The sequence below is a fragment of the Hippoglossus stenolepis genome, chromosome 8 (genome assembly GCF_022539355.2).
Source record: "Hippoglossus stenolepis isolate QCI-W04-F060 chromosome 8, HSTE1.2, whole genome shotgun sequence".
Taxonomy (NCBI): domain Eukaryota; kingdom Metazoa; phylum Chordata; class Actinopteri; order Pleuronectiformes; family Pleuronectidae; genus Hippoglossus; species Hippoglossus stenolepis.
Genome location: NC_061490.1, coordinates 21,247,854 through 21,272,327, shown reverse-complemented (window position 1 = coordinate 21,272,327; position 24,474 = coordinate 21,247,854). Strand labels below are relative to the sequence as shown.

The following is a 24,474-nucleotide window of genomic DNA, read 5'->3' as shown; positions in this document are numbered from 1 at the left end:
CAGGCACAAAGACAACCTGACTAGTCATGATAAAAACTAACTTTATACAATAACTACTTTGTTAAGGATATGAAAACATGTGGTTTGGGTTTTAAGTTCAACTTTGTTCAGGTTGTGGGGCAGCATGTTAATTACAATAACCAGTGGGTTAGAATTGAGAAATCACTGTAGTCATGGTTACAAGAAACCGACATTGACTGTCTCTCTGCTTTGGCTCATGTTTTGCTTGGCTCTCCAATCCTATGCGTACTGACTCGAGTGCCTGTAACAGCTTGACTCGACTTACTTATTCGCTTCCAACAGACAGGAGTCATTAACAAAAACATATGTCGTTATGCACAATTTGCTGAAATGACTGGTGCTGCTGTTGTTCTTGCAAGGACAGTCTGTGATTGTTGGCTGTAACGAGTCCAAACATCTTTCTCTGTCAGTGGAAATGCGATCGGTTTGACATTGGCAGGGCTGCAGAAAACATAACTTTAATAAAAGTCTGCATGATTTTAAATGTTGAGTATCATTAGTTTGTTAACATCAAGTTGATCCTTTCTGTTCACCCACAATTGATATTTCTTGACTTGTCTGCTCTCTGCTCTTCAAGGTGACTTATGCATTGTACTGATAATCTTTTCAGAAAAGTCCTCCTTGATTGACGGACCTGACATTTCTCACTCTCCATTTATTCCTACCTTTTGTCATGTTCAGCTCAGTAAACCTATAATCCCGCTTCCTCTCAGCCCCCTTTTCTTTTCTCCCACAATTGCTCCGCTGGCGCCGTCCATCCACTCACCTGCAGTCCACTCACCTACCGAGTCATCTCCCCGGCGCTCTTTATCTGCAGTGCTAACCGTGTGACTCGAATAGCAAACAGCTAGATATCATTAACATCACACAGACGAACCGGCTCGCTAACCCTGTCTCTCTGGTGCCAGGTAGCATTAGCGCTAACAAGATCGTCATTGCCCTGGCGATTGATAATTGGACACCGGCAACCGCTGGTAACAGGACAGTGTAATTAGTGTGAATCTCTGCGTCTGGATCAATTGGCTTCACTTTGATGACAGGGTGAACAGGAATAACCGGGCGACTTATTGACCACATCTTTAATATTTCATGCCTTTGTCTGTTTGTGCCATGACTCACAAGCTGAAATGAGAGGCATGCTACTCTCATTTAACTACAGTTTTCCCGTGGGTGTATTAAAGGACTGTAGCTCTGAAATCTGATCCTTTTCGTCTGGTTAACTACATTGAACTTCGTATAGTCGGTGGAATTTACAATGAACATCGGATGGCCTTTCAGGAATCCCAGCATTAATTATGTATGCACATCGTCCACTATACGCTGGTTAAATGAAATTACAGCAGAAATGTTGCCGTTGAACCAGCCCCCCCCGGGGGATTTTATCAACGGGTAATTGTCGTGATACATATACATCAGATGTAGTGAGTATGGTTATGTTGAGGGGAAAAGGGAAACAGAATGCGAGTCCAGCAGTATCGTGCTGTGTTTCCCTTCAGAATGCAGCAGCAGAGGTGAAGCCAGAATATTGTTGTTTTTGTGCACTGGCAAATTGGGCCTTGCTGGTATATTTCTATGTATGTTCTGAATCCTGAGCAGCTTTTTTAGAACCAAATGGATACAGGACATTTGTGCCCAGTAATGAGAAACTATTTCCATATCTGGTACGTCAAGACTTCTTCTAAACATTATGGCTGTTGTTTTATCTCCCGTCATTATCAGGTGATTGCAAAGTTGACATGCTTTCGTAGGTGTGCGAATTGACCTGGATATGAAGCGTCCAGGGAGCAACATAATAAAACATTAGTTTCTAAAAAGATCTCATCCACCTCCCCCTTTTCTCTCCTTTACTAAAAAACAACAACAATCGGCAGTCGCCACTGTTTGGTGTAAGAGAAACGGTGTCACGATACACAAACAGGCTGCAGTGAGTGATTGATCATGTGGACTCAGGCTGTCTCATGTAACCCCCCCTGACCAACGCTGACTGGCCTGTGACGGCCATGATGAATGAACATCCAACCGCCAATGTCCCACTAATGGCTTTCCGTGTTCTCTTCTCGCCTGCACACACATTTACTGATCAGCCACAACATTAAAACCACCTGTGTTATATTGTGAAGGCCCTAATTGTTCAAACCAAAACATAACTTACCCAATGAGGCGTGGAATCCACAGGAACTATGAAGGTGTCCTGTGGTATCAGGCACCAAAATGATACCGTCAGAGCATCGGTGGGTGTACTTGGTCTGCAACAATGTAAACGTAGGTGATGTGAGTCAAAGGAACATCCATAAGAATGGCAGGACCCATGGTTCTCCAGGGGAATGTAACCTAAAGCAATGCTTCCATCATCTTGCCTTCTTCCTCTATAGCCTCCTGCTGCAATGTCGCACAACCACCTGGTCGTCCGTATGATTTAAATCTCCTCAAACTAGATGTTTTCTATAAGACTATTCTTAACTTCTCCAAGGGTAGATTATTTAAGGGCTGATGCATCCTGTAGAGGATTCAAAGCTGTTTATTCCCTGTGTCTTTCATAGATTGTGCCGATAGTAGCAGTTTGTCAAACCCCAAATTATGCCCAATGTTATATGTCCAATAAAATGTGGGTCTTCCCATTCATGTTGGTTAAGTTATTATCTGATGCATCCTAGGTCTATAAATATAGATTGTTTATTGTTTTTTTTTCAGCCTTACTGGGCATTAAGTGTGATACTAACTGCACTGACGACATTATAATGCACACAAATGCAAATTGAAAAAGAGCCTGAGTTGTTGTGGATGTCAGTGTTTGCATGTTTATCAGTCTTTTAAAATACACAATTGAAAACACCCACTGCCCCTGTCTTCAAATAATCCCCCACGGCGCCTTCCATTTGTAGCAAAGGGCTGCAGAAATAAATAGGGTCTTAGAGCATGGAATCCAAAGGAGTGCTCCATGATGGATTGATCTGCTCCGTCTCTCCTCAGAATCAATCAATCATCTCAGGTTTGCTGCTGTTTTCAATAGGAATTTTCCACACTGGGCTGTTTGCTTGCAGCCACAGAGAGTTACCTCTGGGCTTGGATAACCAGAGGGCATTAGATATTTGATTACACCGCTCCTCTCAGTTGTCACCATCGCTATTTGTGATGGAATCGAGATAAGGCTGCTCTGTAAGCAAACAACAAAAAGTCCCTTCTCATATATTTGAGTCTGAGTTACCTCAGTAAATATGCAGAGTTTCCTCCTCCTGTTAAGCAGGAAGTCTCCCTGACAAAATACACCAACATCCATCTGACAGTGCATATGTACCAGAACATGGCAAACAACCTCAGCAGATGGTACTGTAGAGTTATGTAGACTACATGTGTCTCGCTTCAGGCTGGCACTGCCCTCTCCCTGACTGGATGAGGTGAACTGCCAGCAGGCAAAACATGGCCGATGAGTTGTCAGAGAGTGGGATTGTGTGGTTTTATTTATATTGGATAGTTAAAGCCGTGGCACGGTAACATCAACTAAATAAATAGTTGCACTGGAACGTAGCTTTAGGAGTGATTTCCCAGCAGAGAAAGCCTAAAACCCTGTTTCCCTGCCCCAGACACTAGAGGTAAAGGCATATGGTTGCAATGTTTCAGCCAAACTGAGTCAGTGATCCTTACCCGATGTTCCCTTTGGTGTCTTTACTGATCTCATGGTAGGTTCAGCAACAAAAGCTGTACAGGCAACACGGCTCAAAGAGTCTATAATGATTTAAAATGAAAACCTAAAGATGAAACTGGCTATGAAATTTGATGTTGATGTTGTTGATGTGTGGAAAAATAAATTACAGCAACACTGCTCATCTGAATTATCCCCTGAGGCACTGAATAAGACAAGTTTATTCTGCTTCACATATATTGGTTCAGTCTACTGAATGTGTGCATGTGTTATATTTTCATTGATGACATAAAATGCCAAACATTTGCTGATGTTTGTTGTTATTGTGAGTGTAGTTTGAACAGCGCTAACCATTTGAAGATTCACATTGGAGTCTTGGAAATGATTGCCACTATTTTCATTTGACATTTTATTGACCATGGTAAATAAGCTATTAAAGGTCATTTGATGAACTTTTAGCAGACGTTTTTCTACTTACAAATCTCCACTGTTGCATTTAAAAAATATTTTATCTACAATGTGATCCTGCGAGCAGTTTGATTCACAGATACAGATAAATATGTTTCTTTAGTTCTCATGTTTTCCAGATTGAGTGGGGATTGAAATGTGCATTTTTCCTTTTGGTCCACAAACTCCAGAGTGAAACATCTGGTTGTTTTGCTGTTAAATGCTCCTCTGTGTTCATCATCTAGTTGTTAACTTAGTCCGGATGCCATTAGGATGTTTGCAATCAGAATTCGGAGCTTTGTTTTGCTGAAAAAAACACTTCCTGCTGTTTTTGAAAACACAGTTGTGAGATGGCAAACAGGGATGTTATCAGGCTTTTATTAAAAATCAATAAGTTAAAAAATTCTGAAATCATCCGCACAGTTCAGGGAAACTACAGTTTATCATTTATAGTTTTAACAGGAAAAAAAGCTAGTGACAGAATAATAGACAACAGAGCAGGATGCTTGTTTTATTTCCTCACTTTGTGTTTTGTTGCCCAAAGGTCTGGTTATAATTAGCATTTTTGGTGCAACATCAACTCCAGATAAAAACCAAAGACTTTAAAGTGTCAGGTTGCTGTGTGGTTGCATCAGATCAATCCACCCATCGACTCCAGGCTACGTTGTTCTCAGGGATGAACGTGAGGGTTTTTCATCACTGTTCTCATTTAACCAAGTCAAGTTTCCACACTATTGCATTTTTCCCACATAATCTACAACGTGCGCCTGCAAGCAGTTTGATTCAGCGTCTATTTAGTCACAGTTTCTTGTTATTAAACTTCTCAACCATAATTTGCCCTTGAACTCTTTTTTACAGTAATTCATTAAGGACAGTGTGTTATTTTTCCTTTGTGTCTATCTCTGTGAATTCCAGCAGCATTTGCATAATATTTGGTCATATATTTATGAAAATAGGCTGTGAAATCTCTCATAAGACCACCAGGATGGGATAAACACCCCACAGCACTTCCCATTTATTTTTTTGAAAAGAAAATGAATGGCTACAAATGGGTCTGGCTTCTTGGAATAATGGATATATGACAAAGGCTACAGGCAACATCAGTGAGTGGTGGTGGGTGGAGGATGGGTATAATCAAAGTGGTGTGTCCATTACAGACAGAAAGCCCAAAGAAATGTGTGGACGTAATAAAGGAAATAATTTGAAATGAAATTATCCACAACATAATAAAAATATGCTCATAAATGGCACATTCCTCGAGCAGGTTAATACTCAAATATAAGACAATATCCATAACTAGAATGGAACTCAGCAGAGTCCATACGTCTACCGAGGCCCAGCAGTCCCCTTATAAAACCACATTTAAATTCACTAGACTCAGATTTTCATCCTGAATCGGCTCCCTGATCCAGATCCACACCAAAAATGTCAAGGGCTCTTTCCTTTCCACTGATTTTCATGGCAATCTGTATTGTTTTGCATAATCGTGCTAACTGACAAACAAACAAATGGATGGAGTGAAAACATTAATCTCCATGGGGAAGGTATTATCACAATATAATCAATAACAATAAAACAGAAGTCTGATGTAATGCTTCTACATTGTGCAAACACAGTGAGACGGTTTAACACAATTGTTCTTACTCAGATTTGTGTTAAAAATATTTTTAAACCGCAATTTTCACTCAGGAGCAATATTTAGTCTTTAAACTTAAAAGAGATAATAACATATAATTTATCTTTTATCGTTATCCACTGAAATTAAATTTGTATCTTGATATCATTTTTGGGCATATAGCCGAGCTCTACTCCACCGTTATGTTGCTTGTTTTGTGTTCTGCTGGATCGTCCTCTTCAGGCAGGTTAAAAGACAACAGGGCACCATCATCGCTCTGTTCTGGGCTCAATATCATGATGAGAGTCAGAATTGCAGATGTTACCGTGACTCCACTTTCTTGTTACTGTGGCTCAAGCTTTTTTTAGCTGATACCTTAGGTCTCAGTGAGAAGTTGCGTTTCATCTGGGCCTTGCAGAGCGGTTTAGGTATCATCGTTCAACATCTCTACACTGATTACAGGAGCTCAGCATGTGAGGGACTTTTATGTTTGACTTTTTTTTTATCACAGATTCTATCACGTTACCATTGCTAATCAGAACATAAAAGGTTTGGGGTTAAATCCGAGAGCTTATCTACCTTCCAAGAGCTCCACTTGCATAACAGCCCATTATTCACTGTACTATTTGATGTAAATGCAAATCGGGTTTTAGCATTATAAAAAAATCTTCTACAAAGGAAACAGCATCTGAGCGACACGTGTTTGATGAGGCACTAACTGAACTGAACTGTATTTTGCAGGTGGCCTGAGAGGAGCATCCATCATTGACTCTCTGGACACACTGTATATAATGGGGTTGATGGAGGATTATAACGATGCCAAGGAGTGGGTGCAGAACAGCCTGGACCTGAACTCGGTAAGAAACTCCTTCTTCTCGTCTAAGTGAACTATTTATTTTCATCATTTCCTGTTTAGTCTGCTCCTCACTTTGAAGTTAACTCATGTAAGCACTGACCCACGTCAGGCTCAGCCACACTCTGTCCACATTAACATGATGAAGTTGTCAGCAGTGACCTTGCATGCCGGATTGATTTTAAGCTTTTCTTTTGTGGTTGAACACAAACATTGTGTCCACGGAGTTTGACCGGTTTCCAAAGCTCAGGACATTCCAGCAGGAATCAAAAGCTTCCTGTGTGGCCAGCGGACACGCCGCGTTACCGACTGATGGGATTGTGTGCCTCTGTGAAAGGTCTCTGAGGGGCAGAAAATGTGGGAGATGAAAGAAAAGGCAGGAGAGGAGGGGTCGAAGGGATGTTTGAGATAGAAAAATTGAGGGGGAGAGAAAAGGCAAGAAGAGGCCACTGCCCTTTAGCTCAGCGAGTCAGTAACGATGGATTCTGCAGCAACTGAGGGTTTCCAGTAGTGACATCACTGAGGCTGAGAAATGACTGTTCTTTCTGTGGTCTGCTGCTAAGAGTCCAGCGCAGGCCTGTTTGTTTGCGGTGTGGTAAATGATAGAGGTCATTTCTGGGCCACATCTCTGTCAAGATTCCCACTGTGTGGAAAAATGTTGGTTTATGTATTGGTGTGTAATTACATGAAGTTTACAAACTCTGTCATTATGACTGTCAACCTCAGGCTTTAGATGCAAGGCGATAATTATGTTGAGGCAATAATGAGGTCCCGACTTTGGGATGTTTTGATTGCTGACAAAATTAGATTCAATTAGCACAAAAATACTCACTAGTGGAAATTACTGACTGTATTTGACGTGTGTGGAATAGTGCACGGACCAATCCACCTGTCAAATTCTCTCCCTCAGTTGTGAACAACAAAGAGACAACCACTAGTAGATACTTTGGGTGTTTTCACACCTCAAAGTCTGAACCAAGATTCATACATTGTTTACATTTCATTAGTTTTGGTTTCACATTTTAATTTAGGGAGCGAATTAAAGACTTTTGACACACACACGTCCTGTCATCACCTCTGTGGGCTGCGTCTGCCTATAACTGACATTGATTGTTTTTAAGAGGGTGTGTCTGATGTCAGTGTGTTTTATTTTTGACTGGAGAAAGTGAATAAACTAGTAAAATGTATGCTATCGGGCTGGATTCGAACTTGATTCTCATAAATGACAAACATGATGTGCTTTTATTTTCGAGCACCACGTTGATCACTGCCAGTTTCGAGGTCAATGAAATGCACAGCGAGTGTTAACTTCACCCACACGTCAAGGAGAAGCTCCAGTTTTTAGCTACTGTGTTTCTCACTTGTGGCACAAACACACAACACCCCCACACATGCATATGCATAGTGAAAGGCAGACATGGAGAGAGGCATGATACTCTGACACACACACATACACACACTCTCAATCACTCCCAGCTTTTCTGTCTCTCTGTGGCGGGTCTATCCCAGTGAATGCAGATGAGTATTAACGTGGAGAGGAACAGTAGCTGCCGGCTGCTGCAGCTGTCAGGGGCTGAGTGCATGGAGCCAGTAATGGCAGCCACTGACAAGCAGCCACACAGTCACCAATCATACAGGCAACAAACGCAGATTTACACTTCACACCGCACTTTGTCACGGGTGTGATCTGCCACAATCCATCAGCGTCACTCCCTCATGCCTGCAGTCGTGGTTTCTGGAAGGGGGGGGGGGGGCAGGCAAACCCACCAGGCATCTTCCTCGTCTCCTCTGACACAATTAAACCTGAATTATTAGTGCCAAATATGTTAATGCTCCAAATATTCAGAAAAGTTAAGGCCAACTAATTCTCAAGTCTTAAGGAAGAAGCTGTTTTTTTGCCCAAACGTTATCTTCTCAGTTTTACAGTAACTCATCAGTATTCATCTGTGCACTCTGGGTTTGATGGGGCTGTTTTTTTCCCTGCATGGTAAATGGAGTCATGACTGAGCAGTGTAAAATAGGGAATAGAGTGGGAGTTACATGAAGCTCTGCTAACATAGAAACACACTGACACACACACACACACACACACACACACACACACACACACACACACACACACACACACACACACACACACACACACACACACACACACACACACACAGAAAAGTGGTGTTTTTAGATCTCACATAACTGTAACACCTTAGACGTTCTGCAGGATGATTGACAAGCATTGCGTGTCCCAGATTGTGATCGTCCCGATAGTGACGTCCCTTCTTCGAGCCCTCTGCAGAGAGAACGACTCGCTGGTTCAACACACAGATTGTCAGATGCACTTGGGAGTGGTTCACCACGAGCCTTAGGAAATCTTCTGATGTCCTAATTTTTATCGAGACACAACTTGAGATAGTGAGTACAGTGTAAGAGGAAAGGTACCAGTTGAAGTCGATTGTATTCTGTTTAAACCCAAACTGGAGATTGTAATATATATTAATTTTAAAGAATATACAGGCAGTTTCTTATTGTTGTTATTATCTACGTGCATCTGACAGAAACGCCTCAGAATAATACAATTCAACTGCATCACAATCTACACCCTATAGTATGATCTTCTATTAAATAAACATTACATCTTTCATTAAGGTATTACACAGCTTCTTTTCTGTAGTTTTCTTTTTACTTTGGATATTTGGTGTACTGTATTATTGTTAAAATATTTGTAGCAATTGATTAGAATTCAATGTCAGTTAAGTAATTTCTGCACTGGTATATTTACTTCATGACATTTGATCTGATCCAGTGTTGTATACTTTAAAAGGTGCAGTGTCAGCTAAAATTGTGATTATAAATAAGAAAGAACCCTTTCTTATAATCTTGGCAACAGGTGTCTGTGGAGTATTCGTGCTACCTGAAGGTAAAGCAACCATTTCCAGCTTCTTGTCATAATGGCACAACCAGTAGCATAAGGAAAACCGAAGGAGACACATGCACACACAGGGATTTCCATGCTCACATTATTCTTAATTACATTACAATGACACGCAGTCGCTCACAGTGCAGAGCGGCTTGTTAGATTCATCTGTTCAGCCTTGTCTGTCAACTCAGAGCTCCACTCAGAGTGACAGCCACTCTTTTACTTGTTAGCAGGGAAACAAGGGCAGAGAAGACAAGGACAGAATCACTGTATTACAGATGTGACAGCAGTTGTGACACGTCTCAGTCCGTCTCCTCCTACCAGGAGGCTTGGACATCAGCCGCTGCTCATTGTGATTAGTTTTCACAGAAGTTGATCTCTCTGCGGGAACTAAACCTATTTGCTTAATTTCCCACTTTTCAGATTTCAGCTCAGGGCTTTAGTGAGGCAGAAACAACAGATTTCAAAGCCCGACGCCGACGGAGCAAATTAAAGTCTTTGAAATGCATCTTGAACATATGACTTTGAAACAAAGAGTAAGCCCCTGATGCAGATGCTGATGAGCAGCTCAGCGGAGAGACCGGACCGCTCTGGTGATGCAGCCAATTATCAAGACAAAAGACGCTCCAGAGGGTTCCTGCCAGTCTTAGCGATTGCCATATTTGTGCACAAGCTGCTGTTGTGCAAAGCTTTTATAAGAGGTTGGCATTGTTGCTGCCATTTAGCATTACGGGGCTCCTCAGTCAGACAAGGGTTTAGCTTAAAAGAGTCTGTGTAGGTGGCATTAAGTCCTCCATAAGGCTGTTTTATGGGGCGCTTCTATCAACAGTTTGGACATTATTGAACGACATGTAGGTTGTGGTCAGGTGATTGTCTGCGGGCAGGTCATCACACCTGCTTCTCGTTTAACGAGAGCCATGAGGAGTGATTAATGAAGACATAAAGATTGGATTTAATTCCCTCGAATCGCCGTTATTACTCCTCTAGAATCCTTTTCCTTCCTCCGGCTCCTCCTCCTCTTTCACGCTATCTTATTTTTCCTCTGTTCGTATCAGTTGGTGTCAGAGGTTCAATTCCTCTCATGTCTCATCGTCAGGAAATCTACTAGATGTGGTGTGATGAAACCACACACAATTGTGTAGGGACACCTCCCACACATTTCATGTCACTCTCACCCTTTTGACCTTGCACACCTCCCTCCCTCCCTCCTGTTAAAATAATGCTGAGGTTCATCGTCTCCCATCCTGTTGTCTCTCTTTCCTCCTCTGTGCCCTATTTAGTGACGCTTTGCTGACACATGCCAGCATCTCAACTACAGAATCGCTCAAGGGCAAGAAACTGCAGCAAGCGAAATGACATGGGAAAAAAAACTGTCTCCTTTCTGTGGTCACCCACGAGACTTCACACCCACTTAGGTCTCATCTGAGAAGGAGAATCATAGGCCTGAATGTGCTAATTATCGAATCCCTCTGCTGTCCTGGGTGGACTCAGGAGATTGTCACTGTGGTGTGCCAGGAGGTATTGTCAGTGGATGTTATTAAAGATGCTTCATGGGAATCATCCACAAACAAAGTGGACGCTCTAATCTACAGCAACAAATGTAAAAGTCAGAGTAGATGAGGTTTCACTGGGGAAAATGTCACATCAGATTCACATTGTTTTGTGAGCTTTTGTGTTTTGTCCAGTGCCATCTTTTGAAACCATAGCTGTGTTTCAATTCAGAGGCTGCTTCCTTTGGAGGTTGAATTTGAAGACAGATGCGTCACAGTGGCACGACTACACAATCCCAACCTCGAAACTTCATCAAAACGAGGCCGACAAATAAGTCCTTCCACCCCCCCATCCACCAGGTGGATCTTTCCATACCCAACAAACCCCATGATACATTGCAATTCAGTGGCAAACTGTTTTTCATTAAGGTAATGGCGGCAGTGAGGCGAATACGTCTTAGGAGTTTATTTTTAAATGTAAGAACTCAACCGAACTGCTCACACATTTTAAAGAATGCATATTTTCAGGGTTTTTTTTATCAAGTGAAGACTTTTCTCATCCGTGGCTCTGTTGCTAGGCAACCGCTGTGAGGTAAGGTCAAGCTGAAGACCAGACTGTCTCATTCCGGTCCGGCTGCATCCTTCGTCGGGTGTGAGGACCTCCTGAAGGATGCAGCCCCTGACTTGAGACACTATTTGGAGGAGCAGGGGGTGGAGCGAGTGGGAGCTTGAGGTCGTCCTCAGCGACCTTCACCCACTGTACGATACAAGCTGTCAATACGTTATCCATGCCCCTAAGTCGGACCATAATTTACAAAATGAACATTATGCTGTATAGAAGAAGACCTGAGATTGAGACCAACTCTTTTGAAAATGTTTACTGAAGTCATAAAGCAAGTGAAAAGTAGAGCCACTGACAATCATTCATATTGGTGAGGACTGATAGAATATAATTGGACTGTTGGGCGTTGGTGGAGGTATGCGCCCCGCTGAGCGTCATTCCACTTTTCTCCTATGTTTCATGCTGTGGTCTGAATTGCGAAGAAAAGCATAGCAGGAACTGTTTTGGTAGCAATTAGCATAATACTGGAGTATTTTCTTGAATTTGCTGTGGAAGTTGTGCACTGTAGAAAAGTGAATATCTCCCTGAAACATCCCAGGACATAAAAAACAGTCCCTCACATCTCCCTGAAGTGTCTTCTGTCTCCTTGAGATATCTGTGTTCACCACAACATGTCTGCATTAGCTGGAGGTCTTAATTAAATTGTCTTTGCAGCAGCATGAGGCATTTAGATTGAAAATAGCTCAAGTGTATTTATATTAGTGCCGTAATAATCCAGATGTAATTGACTGTTTGGTGGAATGAGTAAAGGTACACCGGGTTATTCTTGTTGCTGTTAATCTCTTCAACCTTAAAAGGAGACGGGGCCCAGAGGCCGGAAACAGTTTGTTTGCAGACTCTCACACAGTTTTCACTCTTGAGACAAAGTTTGTAAGGGAGTCGACTTGGGAGAAGGAGCTAATCAAATCATCGGGAAGTTTGCCGTCAGCTTCTCGCCAACAAGGACAATATAGTGTGTGTACTGAAGTGAGCTACCAACAAAATGGAGAGAAATATATTGGATCTATTTCTGGCGTAATTGTCAGTTGACTGAGTTCAACTGTGCATACATCCTGGGGAAATACAAAGTGCGTGTGTAGGTTGTTTTCCTGAACTATTTTGAGCCTATCAAGCCTATTTAGAAAATTGTACTTATTTCCATAATGATTGTTTATTAGCCCGGATATCACGTCACATTCTTGAGGCCGATATTTCAATCTCGGTCCGTCCTCATCTGAACGATGTATCCCTGCTTGTAAATGAGCCTGTTTCTAATCACTTGTTAATGAGTTGTAATCTAACTGTACGCTCACGTTTGGAAGTGACAGCCGCTGGTAATGAGGAGCCCTGGAGCAAGGTTGTTGTTTACTTCTGAGGAGCTGTTTTCCTGACCTCTAATGACCCCCCGTCTGCGCTAAGCGAGACCTCGTCTGAGGAAAAGCAGTGTCATTTACTGCGCCGCGGAGACACTTGAGCGAGCGCGCCGTGCCTCCGAGCTGAGGTCAAGCTGAGCTGACATTCTGTCTCAGGATGCGGAGGCCAAAGGACATTTAGTGTGGGTGGACTCGTCATTGCGGATATTTACCAGCACGCTGCGTATCATTCATGCTGTTCGTCCCTGCGGGCTCATTCGGCAGAGGTAGATGCTGACGTGGGATCTGTCTCGGATTCACAGGCTCTATTATTCATGTAGTCTTTGAAAAATATCAATGAAGAACCTCAGGTGATGTCACAGGGTTGTGTTTTCCTGCTTGTTGCACTGACTCCTACTGACCATAAATCAATTGATGCAGGTTCAACAGCTATCAGATAACGAATATCGCTTCCCTTATAAAAAACTCCTTCATAAAAATAACAAAACAATGTGTGCGCCTCATGTTAATGTTTTTGTGAGTGTGTGTGGACATTCTCTTCTACTAACTTGAAATGATTGATCTTTTTACAGAAAACTAAGTTGCAAGATTTTTGATATTTGATCATTCTTATGTCACTTAGCAGCAAAAAGAGCAAACCAAGGTCCCTGCTTCTCACATTGGAAGGTTTATGGCATTTGTAAATCAGCAGCTGCCCAAAAGCGAATTATTCTGAAGCAAATTTCGACCCGCCTGAGTATTCTCATTAAACATGACACAATTTAGAGAATAGATTGTTAAAATTATTTCTCCTTAGGGAAATAAAGATGAAATCAACATCAAGCAACGACAATCGGGTGCTCCTTTGACTTGATAGAAAGAAGAAATACCATTTACCAAGACGAGCCAGTAGGTCATCCATCGACCTTAGTCCGAAAAAATAGAAACTCCACTGCTGACATGAAAGCTTGCATCGACTGGTTATAGCTTCGAAAAAAGTATGTGTGAATGAACTGCATGACAAAACAACAATTGTGCAAAGGTCTTTCGACTGCTTGTTTTTTATATCGTTGTGAAGGAAATATTACTTTTGTGCTGTAAGCCTCCAAAAAGCCTCCAAATGAATTCAGGATAAATTTAAAACACAGGACTCCACAGTTTCGTCACAGTACCCTCATTAAGAAAATGATCTGAATAGATTTCGGGGGAACCTTCCTGTGTAAAGCTGCAAATTTACTGGGAAAAACTTGTAGCAACTGTGAGTCATTTACATTCAAACTCATAAAGTCATGTGAAGCCAAGTATATCGAAACAGAATTGTTCATAATTGATTCATCATTATTTAGCTCAGTTAATGACCTCATCTAAATAAGCGGGTGTCCAATATATCATCATGAATGTAGCCGAGCATTCGACAGCTGAAGTGCCTCCTTATTTGTTTTATTCTTGTTGGCATTTTGGAAGCAAGCGAGACCCAGTGAAGGATGCGGCTCAGTCAGGAAGGCCAAATACAGTGGGAGGTATATAGATGAGGCACAGAGGCAGACGGTTACACACAGAGTGAGGAAGAGGGAAGAGGGACGCAGCAGGGTGAAGAATAACTGAAGAGTGAAAGTGTAGCAAAGTCCTTTGAGACCGGAGCATCACCATAGAGGACCGGCTTGGGAGCTGCTGCTTCACCTATAGGAGAGAGCAGAGACGTGTGTGCGGTGCGTGCGTGTGTGTGTGTGTGTGTGTGTGTGAGAGAGAGACATGAGCTCTGAAAGTAGACAGATGCAGATTGACTTCCTGGATTGATTACCAGGATGCGAGTGAAAACGATGGAGGGATGATGAGTAGGGTTGTAACTCGGCTTTAATTCATCTCTCAGGCAATATTTGATAAATAATAATTCACCAGGTTGTTAATTTAAGATTTAATGGATTTAGCGAAGATGTTTATGACGTGCGCTCCCTCTTTTGTGTGTCACATGTGTATATGATGATGTTAGCTGCTGATTCATTACCATATTTTGCTAGTTAAGCGTTATCAGATGAATAAAATAAATTAACCCTATGAGATTCGAACCATTAGCCAGTAGTTTATGTTAATGCAGCTCTACTGGGACACATCTACCCTTAACTTGAAGAAATGCATAATGGGAATGTAACGGGTCAAGTTAAGTTTAATTTGTTGTGACTGATAACATTTCTGTCTACTCTCTGTCTGTTTAAATGCTTCTTGAAAAATCACAATCTGTCCCTAAGTTTGAATTGATCATGAATAACGGTTTCAGAAAGATGTGGCTCCGTGATGTTCTTGTTGTTGCTGACAAATTCTAAGGGGCTTCTCACTCAAGCCAACATAAGCTCTTCTTAATTAGTTTTTATATTAGTTGTCAGTAGTCTGGGTTAAAAAAATAACGCTGCACTGAGGAATATCATGAAATGTGAACGTCAGTCTTGCGGGACACGCCAGTAAACTGTAATGATAGATTTCAATCCGAGGAAAAACCTTCATTAACTTGATTAGACACGCCTCTTTTAACATGAGCGGTAGTTTTAAAGCAATGCAAATATATATATATATCCTGGGTTATTGTCACCAACCTAGATCTGTGCCACTATATAGAATAAACAATGCAGAAAAGATGTGCATTTGTTTATATTTATTTAAGTTCTTTATATCATAAAGTTTATGGTTAAACTGTAAATATTAAACCTCAATTACATTTCTCTGTCACGAGTGTTTAATAACTGGGGAATCATTACTATTTATATAAAAATATGCATTTTATATTTATTGGTTGATAAATACGTATCTGACAATGTTTACATCGGCTGTTTAAAAATCCATATTGATGAGACTCTTGTATTGGCCTGAAATTAAGAGCTTCCTCTCTAAAAGAAATGGCTGCAAGCTCCAGAGGTTTAGTGGTCATTAATCATAGCTTGGAAGATGATCAAGACCATAAAGTACAAAAAAGGAAAAAGCCTGTTAGAGTGAAAGTAGCAGGGTCGGGACGAGCTGCCTTGAGAAACTCCTGTCAACAGCGGCAGCAGCAGCTTTGAGCGTGCATCATGTCAGACTGACAGAGATTAGAAATGTTGGATTTAATTGGTCCCTGGTGATTTCTCCATGTTAATTAACAATGCGAAGTTGAGTCACAGCCAGTTAAGTGTGACTCACCAGCTCTGGTCGGAGAAGCAATCATCTGCTTAATTTTTACCCTTGGCTCAATGGGTCACATCAGTCTCACTCGGCTTTTGAAATGTGGAAGCTCGTCAGAAACCTGGATCGCAGCGACGCTCAGGGTCATCCGCACAATGACGCCTCGTTTTTTTTTTAGCAGTAAATCGTTACATTAGCATCTGAGCAGGACACACCACTGGGCAACAGTCTCGTCAGCTCCCTGGCACAGCGCGGCACAGCAGCTGGGCCAATCAGGCTCAGGTCCCGGGCAAGTCTGAGCCGAGTCCGACGGCAATCTTTGCCATGACCGTTGAATACTCATTAACAGAGAAACCAGCATCCAACACTGTCAGCAGCATTGCACGGTGCTGCTGAAGCGGAGCAGCTACATGGTGTGGCAGCAATGTGCAGAGCGAGTCATTACACTCATTAATTAATTTTCTTCTCTACCACCGCTTCCTCCTGCACAACAATCATTTATGATACAGTAATACATTATGGAGAACAATTAAAATGCAAATTCTTCTTCGAGTATCATTGTTGTAACCATGGCTGCCAAATGATTTACATAAATGAATACAATGCTTAGAGGTTGAATATCACTTCCTGAACACCCCATCAACAGCTGATGGATTTATTAGTAGCACAGCTTTTTAATTTAAGCTAAAATCACGCAAAGGATTCTGGGTTCACGTCAAAAATGAAGTTGACAAAAGTATGGAAGCAGACTGAGGCTGCTTTAATCCCGGTCTTGTTGGGATCGGACCTTCAGTCTTTTTTTTGTTTAGTCCAGACCAAAATATCAGGTGTGAAAGGAACCTCAGACCACGAGCTGGACCAGTGGTCAAACATTTAGTAATGTTGCAGTGCGAAAAAACTTTTGGATAGTTCTGACTCTTGGTTTAAATAACACAATAAAAGAGGAAAAATAAGCCGCTGATGATATGTTTGAACAACAAGGATGTACATTTTGCAGGTAGTAAAACCATAATGATATTACAGTGGCAACAAAATGAAAGAACTGGTTCATTATAGGGTAGAATAGGATCAAATGTAATCAATGTGACAGAGACATGAACCTTGGTTCGCACCACGGTCCAGACTTAGGTGTTAAAACGTTTATAGATCCACACCAGGGTTTGATGGACCACACCCTTTCATCTTTCCCAATAAACTCACCAGGGTTCAATTAAAACTAAATCCCTTGAGTATTTACTGTAGATCTAAACTTGTTTTTCCTGATCATTGGAAAAGCTCCATGTCTAACATGTCGGCGCATTTAAGAGGTTATTTTATCCATAAAGCTTAAACACCGCAATGTATATGTGTTGTTTGGTAATCATGCAGCAGGGTGTAACATTATAGAAGAAGCCTAAACTTGTGTTTAACTGAGGTAACACCCCCGGTCACACTCACGTCCCAGACTGCGAAATATCCTCAAGGTTCAACCTTTGATTAAAAGGAATAATTTACGTTGACATTTCCCATAATTATCTTTGATCTCCTCGATATTGATTCTTCCCCCCATCATGAATATCCCTTTGTGCTTTCAGTCAGATGAAAGTATCGGTTCTATGATAGCTCTTGATCAACGTAATTTCTCAAACTGAGATGCAATAATTAATTGCAGTTTTTCCTCTTTTTGTCGTACCTTAATTAGAATGATGGAGAGAACAGGGGGCTGTTATTATTTTCCATTTATCCACATCAGTCAGATACAGTGTGTCTCTAGTGCACAGCCCTGATAACTTTGCAGTGTTATTATCTTGTGATTTAATCAGAATATAAACTTTGATAAGGTCTAAAAACACAGCAATTTAGTGCTGATTTGGACAAATTCAAAATGTTTAGCCGAAAGAAACCCACTTAGATCTCACCCGCTCTGCGGTGAGATTGAGTCAAATCCAATCTGCAGTGTTGTTTTTCATCCTCACCTTCTATGTAGTTAAAATAAATGCAGAATTTTGTAAGAACAGGCCCTCGGAGGACTCTGACATGGTTTTTAATCTTCCTTGATATCTTGTTTCCAATGATTTAACAGGTTTATGTCAGTGGGAGTGTTATTGTTTAATGTGAGTGTTCAGTGCCTCAGGGTTTGACTTTTTTCTGTGGATTTAATAGAGATGTAAATCTGAGCAGTTGCCCCATTTACAATGAAACTATTTGTTGGTTGTTGCTGAGAAATGCGTCAGATTTAAATACAAAAAAAAATAATCTACAAAACGCTTTTCTTTGAATTGGTGCCTGGGGGGTAGCTCTATGTGTGAAGGCAGCTTGTTGGAGCTACAAAACAGCATGAACAGAAGTTTTATACAAAGCCTGGTGAGTGATTTATTGAGCCTGTGTTGGGAGGTAAAAGTCTAATTTGCAAAACCCGTGTCAGCATTACTTGTCCTCCCTCACTGTACCTTCTGCCTGTCTCGCTGAGTGCCACGATCACCGGTGATAAATAGACACTCCACTCCTAATCACTGCCATCGTAGCACCATTACTGAATGGGCCTCTCATTTCAGGGTTGGCAAGACAGCTCAGCTCGGCCGCCCTGCCAGAGGCGCCGGTGCTTTGTCTCATGAAATGTCACCCGTGTGCTGACTTCAGGAATGGAGCCAGCACCTTTTTGTTATAACGCTCACTGCTCTTAACACCTGATTCACAGAGTTACATAACACATGACAGGGACAATGTGTTAAAGGGATAGTTTGAAATGTTGCCAAGAGTTACATGAGCATATTGCTACCTCACTCATGCCTGTGATATGTGGAGTAGCGGAGCAGCAGAGCTTTGGTGCACTCTCAAAACCACGAGACCCATAGTCTCTGCCCACGCTTTTTCAGGCTTGTCTCTTATTTTGTCATCTCTTGTATTGAGTTTCTTGTTCCTCACTCTATGTGCAATGGCCTTGAAATGCTGCTGTAACACAATAATTTCCCAATTTGGGATCAATAAAGTACATCTATCTATCTATCTATCTATCTATCTATCTATACCACTTAACCTTTCAGCTGACATTGGGCGAGAGGCAGTTTACGTCATACAGGTCGGTAGCATATGGCAGCGCTGACACCTTTAGACAGACAATCATTCATGCTCACAAACGTATATATTTCCCAAAATGTAAAAATGATTCCTTTAAAGGACAATTCATCAGTTCTTGTTACCAATTTGCTGAGATGTGATATTCAAAGTGGTATTTTACTGGCACATCTAAGATGTAGATTGAGATAAACACATGTTGATGATTACTAATTAACAGTAAGTCTAATAAAACAAAATGGGATTAAGTATATGAATATTTAGGAGCAAAGATATATACGTGGAGATGAGTGATACCAGTGAACAGATGCCAGTGACTTCTCCTCTATGCTGCTCCTCAGAGTGGCGCTAATTGCTCTCTCCAGCACCCAATTATAGTTTCCTTATCATCCACACTCGAGATCGCAATTTCCTTCTCAATGGGTCTCCAAGTCAATGAGTAGCAGTCTGCTGCAACCTTCAGCGTAAGAGGCAGTAATTATGGTGACATATTGAGACACATGCAATGTTACCTCTTATTTCATATTTCATTTAGAAATAGAAGTAGACCAAGTTTATGAAATGTTGTCAAACAGAAACCGCGACTTGGCACAGTTACTCCCCTACTATGGTTTTATATTTGCAGCAACAGAATATTTTTTTCTTCTGCAAAGTTTCAGATGTACAGTTGTTTCACCATAAGACTTGATATTAATTTGTTTCTGCACCTGTGGCTAAGAACTGAGACCATTTCTTTTAAATAGGCCTGCTCTGAAATTATGTAAAAACAAATAAGGTACAAGTAAATACAGTTTTATCAAAGAGGATAATTTCAGGTGACTAATAAAGGCTGCATGGGTAAAGGTCACAGTGTGGTTGGAATTGCTTGCACAAAATATAAATATCCACTTCACTAATTCAATTGTAAGTTGCAAGTCAAGATTTAATCAAATTTGAGGGTAAATTGTGACTAAGCTTTCTCAAAATCTGCAGAACCATTTGTGAATTACTTCTTGTTTCCATCCACAGTAGTTACTCACTTGTGATGTCAGTTTTTCTCAAGTACAGAACAGTCTCCAAACTAAACCAACGGTAAATGGCAAGAAAGAGAAAAAGGAGCAACAGAGCAGCACATGACATTTCAAAACCGTACAGCAAAACGGTTCGAAATAAAAATCAACTTGAGCCAGTGAACTTACTTTCCATTAATCAATGTTGTTTTGCAGTTGTTAGATACTGTCAGACGAGAGGACGCAAAACACTGGGGGAGCAAGATTACATGGCTTTGACTTCTTGGCCTGAGATTTTGAGGCTGGCCGGGCTCCGGTCGTTGCTTCCTCCGGAGAGACAGATACTGAAGTCCTCCGGTCTAAGAGTCAGCTGATGTAAAACAAAACCAAGTGTAAGATGACAGAAGTTATGATTGAGGACTTGGGTTGGTGATCTGCCAGTGATGATAACGCCAATTTACTCTCAGTGAGGCATTGACGTTGGCAATTAATGTTGACTGATCTTTCACTTTATTGACTTGTTATCATCCTTGTATTAAACTGTCAGATTTACAGATACACCACAATTTACTAACGAGTGACAATATGTTTAGTCTGTCAATCAGGAGAGGTTTTGTACATCTGTCACAACATCTCCTAGCAACCGCATGTGCTGCTGTTATGGGATTTCACAGGAAATCTGCCTCAGTCAGTACCAGAAAACACAGACTGTAGAATATGAGATGCCAGAAAAAGGTTGTAATTGTTCTGATTTGATAAATGTGTTTTAATTAATGTAAAAGGACTAAAACAGAGTTCATCACATATCTTTTTAATCGATAAAACTATTCACTGGCGACACATTTTATAAAGATTGACATTTACTGTCAGTCTTTGCAGATTAATAAAAGGAACCATTGAGTTCTGGGCTGAAAATTGCATCTCAGATTTATTACCAATGTAATATGAATGCATTATAAATATATGAATCATTGCTAGCCTTATTCTTAGAATAATGGATGGCAAAAGTCAGATTCAAAAGCAGGAGGAGTTTGATAAGTTATTACATCATGTGTTTGGTTTTATGTGGCACGACTTCCCGGAGCTAACATACATTTTTTACAGCCGGGATTCACTTGTACAAATCTGTCGTAGTGTGAAGATTAAAAACCATCAGATATATGAGTTGTGACAGGACTAGCTACCAGTAGATCAGAACCATGGTGGACGGCCATATGCCTTAGAACGCTACCACCTGTTTACAGCCGCTGTCGCCCAAGGACTGGTTACTATGAGTCACCACACACATCTTCAGTTTTGTCAAAAGATCTGGTGTTGATCCTTTTGTGGCTGTTTCTGCACCTGTGGTGGTGGAACTAAAGTCAGAGACATTTATGTTCAATCCTGTATAAATCTACATCTTTTCTATTTTGATAAGAAAGCTGTTTTTCTCTTCTATCAACAGGTGTAATCAAAGGTGTGACCTATACATGTTTCAATCAATTGGTGTGTCTGGTGTGTTTGGAAATATTTTATCTGCATAGTTTTTCCTCTTGTACATTTAAAGATCAACTTAAGCTTCTCTTCTTTACTTCATGAATATTTTAAAATGTACTTTGCCCAGCCACAACTTCTATGTTGACTGAAAATGACATTAACAGGACTGATACCTTGATAGAACAGAAAAAAGTACTGAAGACTGGGCTGTCATCTTCTGGATGTTTTGTGCATCTATAAAACCTTCAAAACAAACATGCACTGCAAATAGGCCGCGATCAATTTTGTTCACATGCTCGTCTTTCTCTGACGTCTCACAGCTGGACGTGAAATATTTATCCACACATCTGGGCTGCAGTGCACCCGAGAGGTTTCAAAAGACAATTGGTCTTCCGGCTCTGTCAGCTGTTAAGTCATTTCCACATTTCCAAAACAACATGGGCAGAGGAAGGAAAACAAGTTAACAAGTTGTGACGACTACACAGTTTTATTTGTGTCCATAAACGTCACTGCTCTGACCTGAGACCTTGTCGGAATGTGACATTTAACACTTCGATCTCTCTCTCTCTCTTTCTCGGTTCAACAGAACGGCGAGGCATCACTCTTCGAGGTGAACATCCGTTATGTCGGTGGGCTGCTGTCGGCGTACTACCTGACAGGAGAGGAGGTAAGATTAATAGAAGCCCGTTATCCCGCTTCTCTTTTGAGATGTGCTGCTTCCTTCATCCCCAACCAGCCCCAACAGTTTGAATGATGAAGAGGCTACGTGTGTGTGTGTGTGTGTGTGTGTGTGTGTGTGTGTGTGTGTGTGTGTGTGTGTGTGTGTGTGTGTGTGTGTGTGTGTGTGTGTGTGTGTGTGTGTGTGGTGACCACCGGGCCCAGATAAAATAATCCACGTCAGCATTTTAAAATGTATTTATCTATTACCAAAGAAATGAACTGTTGTTTTGGGCCTCATTTTACTGTTGTTTGAATTTAACACGTTTTGTCTGCGTACATCCATTATTTTCTCTGTAAATAATAGTAAATGAGGCCCCGTTGTGACAAGCACATCCCATAAATACAATAAAAACACAAATCATTTAACTACATAGTGTCAGTGATCTGTTAGGTTGACGATTTGAGTGTTGACTGGGGTTTTGGTGCTGGTTCAGAACCTGCTTGGTCTCTTTGTGTTGACTTACTGGTCCCTGATGCTTGTGGAGGCAGCTCGTTATTACAAAGAGGAAAAATCCACCTCCTTGTAAGGACGTGATCTTAATTACATGCTGTGTGTGTTGCCTCTGTCAAGTCTATATTCAGAAACGACCTGGTTGAGTTCAGAGTTGTGTGCGTGCAACTCGTCATCTTCACTTTGTGATCGGACCCTTTTTAGTTCCCTGTGCAGTCACTGGGGTTAAAGTTAAACTGGCTGTTGAGGGTCACTCAATACTTCCTAGATGTGGCTCTGCTGCTTATTAAATCATAATGTCTCATTTATTAAGAAGTGTGGTCGTGGAGACTTTGAAGTTATTTAAAGGCTGTTTTCTTGGAGCTGTGCTGAGTAATGGAAGCAAAGAATTCCATGGAATTTTCATTGTGTATCAATGAATCAGTGACTTTTTTTCATGTAACTGTCCTAAAACATGTAAATAATGAGATAGTGTAGAAAGGATTGACCAACACAGCCGTGCCATTATAGGACCTCTCAATAAATGTGGCTATTTGAGGCTTCATGCATTTGCTATTCGGTAAAAATATACACTGTTAAAACTTAAAACTGCTGTATATCTTTGCTTGTGGTTAAATCTGGAAGTTAAAGTGGATGAGTATTATTTTGCTGTGCTTGAAAAACTACCACAGTCGTGTCCTTGAAGAGGCAACACTCACTCCAGGTGTAAACAGCCTGTGGTTATGATGGACAGCATCCAGGTGTGAAGCGCCAGAAGTATGAAGGCTCTGTAAACCTTGGCTTTTATAAGCAAAGGTTTGAAAAATGCCTGTGACAACCGCACGGCACAAATAGCTCAGTTCATTATCAGTGCATCGTGAAGTCAGTGGAGTTCCACGTGTCCCCGTAATGAGGGTCTGCCTATAGCAGCCTCCTGAAGCACGCACACAACAAACTCGGAGGTTGTCCTGTTTTGAAAGCCACTCAGTGGAGGAGGCGGAAGTCTGTGCAGAAGCAGAATTAATGGAGAGAAAATCCAGTGACATATGAACACTCAAGTCGGTTTAATGGACATTGATTTGCAGGCCGAGCGAGTTGAGGGAAGAGCAGCATAAAAAATTGTCCACCACCGCTGGATGAGTGAAATATGAATACGTTGCTGGAGCACAATGCAGAGCTGAATCCATTACACCACATTTGCTTGCCATTAATGTCATGCATGCAAATGTTCTTCTTCTGTTTTATTCACTGGTGCACGGAAATTTCTATATACGGCATCGATAATGACATTATCTAATGTGAGTGTGGGGAGGCGAGCGTGCAAAGAAAGAATAGTGCATTATCTTAATGGCTCTCTCTTCTTGCCAGGTCACATAAGGACACTAATCTGCGTAAATTAGATCTGTAAAAAGAGGCGCCACACTGCCACGTTTTTATACATTAAATTTTTTCTCTTCTTGTCCTCAGTCTGTGTGATCAGTGTCCACTGCAGCTCCGTCCCTCTCCTTCTCTCCCTTTGTGTTTGGACTTTATTACCATTTACAGTACACATCATTCTCCCGAGATTGAGCACGCCACCTCAGTTTCCTGACAGACGTTTCAAGACCCCGCACACTGGCACAGTTATCCATCACATGGCTCACTCCTGTGTTTTCTGTGAAGGGTGCATAAGAGTGAGATTTATAGCTACCCGATCCCCCTCCTCTCGACCCCCCCTCC

General features: G+C 41.4%; 2 protein-coding genes across 3 annotated transcripts in view; both read left to right on the top strand.

The window, feature by feature from the left end:
* Positions 1-24,474, top strand: part of LOC118113339 (B-cell receptor CD22) — a 1,629,935-nt gene that overhangs the window by 677,000 nt on the left and 928,461 nt on the right. The gene's annotated exons all lie outside the window — the stretch shown is intronic.
* The window catches only part of LOC118113363 (mannosyl-oligosaccharide 1,2-alpha-mannosidase IA), a 167,333-nt gene that overhangs the window by 93,741 nt on the left and 49,118 nt on the right, over positions 1-24,474 (top strand). For both annotated transcript variants that reach the window (XM_035163037.2, XM_035163036.2), the window contains exons 3-4: positions 6,465-6,580; positions 22,192-22,272. In XM_035163037.2, the coding sequence (XP_035018928.1) occupies positions 6,465-6,580; positions 22,192-22,272 (197 nt within the window). The remainder of the gene's footprint in view (positions 1-6,464; positions 6,581-22,191; positions 22,273-24,474) is intronic.